The sequence below is a fragment of the Condylura cristata genome, unplaced genomic scaffold, assembly GCF_000260355.1.
Source record: "Condylura cristata isolate star-nosed mole 26May11 unplaced genomic scaffold, ConCri1.0 scaffold00004, whole genome shotgun sequence".
Taxonomy (NCBI): Eukaryota; Metazoa; Chordata; class Mammalia; order Eulipotyphla; family Talpidae; genus Condylura; species Condylura cristata.
Genome location: NW_004567105.1, coordinates 31,799,175 through 31,803,034, shown reverse-complemented (window position 1 = coordinate 31,803,034; position 3,860 = coordinate 31,799,175). Strand labels below are relative to the sequence as shown.

Below are 3,860 nucleotides of genomic sequence, written 5' to 3'. Positions count from 1 at the left end.
AATTTAAATAAAGCATCAGAGAGTTTTGGAAATGTACAATTGCGTTTAGATAGTTATTTTATAAAATACAAATCTAGAGTGAAAACAATTTCAACAGCAATTTCAGTGGTGAACACTCAACCACAGTGATTGAGAAGTGTTTATTTGTTGTATATTGAATTTTTTAGAAGTAAATGGCTTTGACTGGGCGAATTATGTCTAAAACCAGTTCATTAGATGAGCACACAAATTGGCTTCATGCTACTCCTATTAAGCTTGCCAGGAAGAGAGAGTTAAAGAATACCCATAGGCTGGCTGTCGAAACTTAGAAGAGCATCCTGTTGATAGAAGGTTTCTAGTATCAATTGACTATAGTTTCAGTCATTAAGAATGCGGAAATAGACTTTAAATTCCAAATGTCTAAGAGCAAAAGAAGTTGTTAACCCAAGGAGTTAAGTGTTTGAACTAGGTGTGTAAACCTTCATTTAATGACTAAAGGAGGACTACAGCACTGTAATCAGCGAGTTAAGAGAAACCACAGACAGGCGAGGCTAGTGGGTATTCCTCTTTTGTTTAGCAAGATGTATTTCTTAGGGTGTGAAAACACATTTCTAGGTGATGTCCTTCAGAACCAAACTTTGCTGGGGTAAGATGCTTTTATGGTGAATAAAATGTACAACTCCAGTTAATGTGAATTCAGAATGAACTATGTGAGACAAATTGCATGGAGGCTGTTTTTAATCTTGAGAACTTAAATGTAATTGGTGGTATCTGCAGGGCTATATAAAAGGGTGAGATTGCTTTCTGTCTCAGTCACTTAGTGCATGGCTTGTTTTTAAGTTGCAGCACATTCAGGTTTCATTCTTTAGTTTTAGAAAAACGCTTTTATGGCTGAAGTGCTATTTAGAAGCTAAATATAGTGAATCATAATAGTATTTTAGTTAAGATGAAACTATCTTTGCTGAAAACTCAGGCACAAGTGAGTATAAACTTTCAGCAGTTGATATACTGATAGCAGTATCTTTTAAGCTTGATGTGTTCATGGGAAGAAAAGTCCACAACTTACATCAAAACAAAAACAAAAACAGCCAAAAGATACCACCTTATATGCTGAACATCAAAAGCTTACCTACAAGAAGAAAAACAGGCAGATACTGAGGCTGATACAGCAGACCCTTCCTGTTTAGACCACAATCCACAACTCATTTCCAAATGGCTAGTTTCAAGTGAACAGATTTCTCAACCATAAAAACCTTTTTAATACAGTTCTGGAAAGTAGTTTCCCCAAAAGGGTTTAGTTGAGCCCTGCTTCATTAGCATGAATAAGGAGAAATGTTCTGTGTGTTGGAAGGTCAAGACCACATGAGCCAGGGAAGGTCTACTGTAGGTGGGGTCTAGCCTTGAGGGTGAGCATACACAGCGAGGAGCAGAACTTGGGTCAAGTTTTTAGTGAAAATTAGCTAAGTCAGTGTGAACCTCTGTCAGGGGTAAAGTAGCCGGACCATGAGACACCCTCCCTCCTTCGCATCTTCTCAGCAGCCATGAAACTACTTCTGCAGGGAAGAGGCCTCATTTCGAGTTTTTGCAGCTTTTCTAAGTCTGACCAGGTAGAAAGTGAGAAATGTCCTTATTAAATGACTTGAGCTAGTACTATTTCCTTCCATTTATGTTCGTTCATAGTAAGAAAGTATATTCTGCAATGAACTGGAGATAGACCTCTTACTTGGGGGACAGTTCTCTAACAAATACCTTACTGAGGTCATGAGCCACATCTGGAGCGTGGAGGAGCCAGTGTCTCAGCCCTTCTTGCTTTTCAGTGTTTGAAAATACTGCTAGAAGCAGCTGATTCTCTTGCAAAGTTGTCATGCTGTTACTGCACTCAACTTGCCTTTAAGGGAGTGTTGTTTTCTTCATGTAATTCACGACTCGGTTAGGTCTCATTGACAGAGACCCTCCCCCCAAATGTTCCTGTACAATCCTCTGCACCTTCATGGAGAAGTCTCTTGGAGATGCTGAGGTTGGGTCCTAGGCACTGACCCCCAACTGAAGCCCCTCAGGACTTGGTAGCTGGTAGTGGTGGAGGCAGGGCAGCTGCTTTTCCTTCCTGACTTCCCTCCTTGGCTAATGCATAGCGCCTGACTTTTCTGGGTTCAGGCTCTGGTATCTCTTCAGCCCATCTTCCCACACGGTGCACACCTTTGGCCACCTTGGGTGCGTTCCTGCAAGGATTGTGGTCATAGATGACCAGCTTCAGACTGGACAGGTGAGCCAGGCTGGGAAAGTAGCGGATGTTGTTCCGGTCCACATCGATCACCTCCAGGAAGGGCATATGAAGCAGCACAGGAGGGAAGTCAGTCAGCAGGTTGCCTGAGAGCCAGATGGTCCTCAGCTCCCGGAGGTGTCGGAGCCGGCTTGGCAGCAGGCGCAGGGCATTGGAGCCTGCATGCAGAGTTTTCAGGAGACTTAACTCGCAGACCACGTCTGGCAGCTGGGTGAGACAGTTGGCCTCCACCCACAGGGTCCGCAGATTCTGGAGCAGGTTCAGCTCCTCAGGGAGGTCGCAGAGTTTGTTGTTGCCCAGGTAGAGGATACAGAGCTGCTTCAAGGTGCACACCACCTGGGGTAGGGCCTTGAAGTTGTTGAAATCCAGGGCCAGGATCTGTAGATTCTGCAGCTGTGCCAGCTCCGGAGGCAGGCTGTTCAGGTGGTTGTCACTCAGGTAGAGCTTGACCAGTTCCCGGAAGGAGCACACGAGCACGGGGAAGCGGCGCAGCTGGAACCCACTGAGATCCACCATCTTGTCCAGCGGCATCTCCCGGAGGTTTCCAACCATGTAGTTCTGGCAGCGTTCAGCAGGGATGAAGGCCAGGAGCGCCCTAATGATGTTCCCCATGTGGAGGCCAGAGCCCCAGCCCACCAACCTTGGGGTTGCTGCTGACTGTGGGGAGGTCCAAGCTCCCCTCCCATTATAACCTGGGGACTGCATGACAAAAGCCAGTCACTTCAACAGAGGAAAGTGCTCCTGATAGCAACAGGAGTGTCGGGTGACAGGCCCAACAGACAGGCAGGGTCCTGGAGGCCAGGTCTGACTCATACTTGATTTAAGCCACCTAAGTCCTAATCCCCTTTATCTACTTTTTTTTTTTTTTTTTCATTTCAATCTGAAAATAGCTTCACCGTTTTTTCTAGTGATAACATGTTGAGACATGATGTAAAGGTGTAAAAGAAATGAAAAACACCAGTAGTTGTACTACCAGTGTAAACATTTTAATGTAGACACAGCAGCCTTTCGGTTATCAATTAAAAAAAAATACTGTTAGGCATCTTGTGTGTGTGTGTGTGTGTGTGTGTTTGATCAAAACATACAGCAAATATCTGTGAATTTGCAGGTATGAGCACAACTTTTAAATTTTCACTATAATCATTTATTTTTACATCATTTTGTGACTTTTTCCATCTCAGTTGTAATCACCAATTTACCTGTGTGCCATCACAGTCCCGATGAGCACAATTATTTTAAACCTCTGCACAGTATTCTGTTGCATGGCTGTGCTGTATTTAAAGCAAGTCTATTATTAGATATCTTGGGGCTTATAATGTATCACTATTATTAATAATCTCGCAGATACAATTGTGAATAGATCCACACTCTTTCTTTCAGAAACATCTTTAGAAGTGTCACTGGGTCAAGACCTGTGTCTTTGACATTGCTCCTGTCCTTCTCCCACCAAATCTGAGCCAGTGTGTACAAGTCTCATGTCTGTTTTTTTCTTTCTTTGAAAAAATATTTATGCATACAGAATTGGGGTACAGGCCAGAGGTGCAGGGATGGTGAGAGGCTTCACCAGAGACAGAGTGGGGAGCAGAACAGGCCGACCGAT

The 3,860-nt window shown here is 43.9% G+C and overlaps 1 protein-coding gene across 1 annotated transcript; it reads right to left on the bottom strand.

The window, feature by feature from the left end:
* Positions 1 to 2,032: 2,032 nt before the first annotated feature.
* Positions 2,033 to 2,872, bottom strand: LRRC10 (leucine rich repeat containing 10). The gene has a single exon (XM_004676513.1). It carries the CDS (start codon positions 2,870 to 2,872, stop codon positions 2,033 to 2,035), a length of 840 nt encoding a protein of 279 aa, XP_004676570.1.
* Between the last annotated feature and the right edge of the window lie 988 nt (positions 2,873 to 3,860).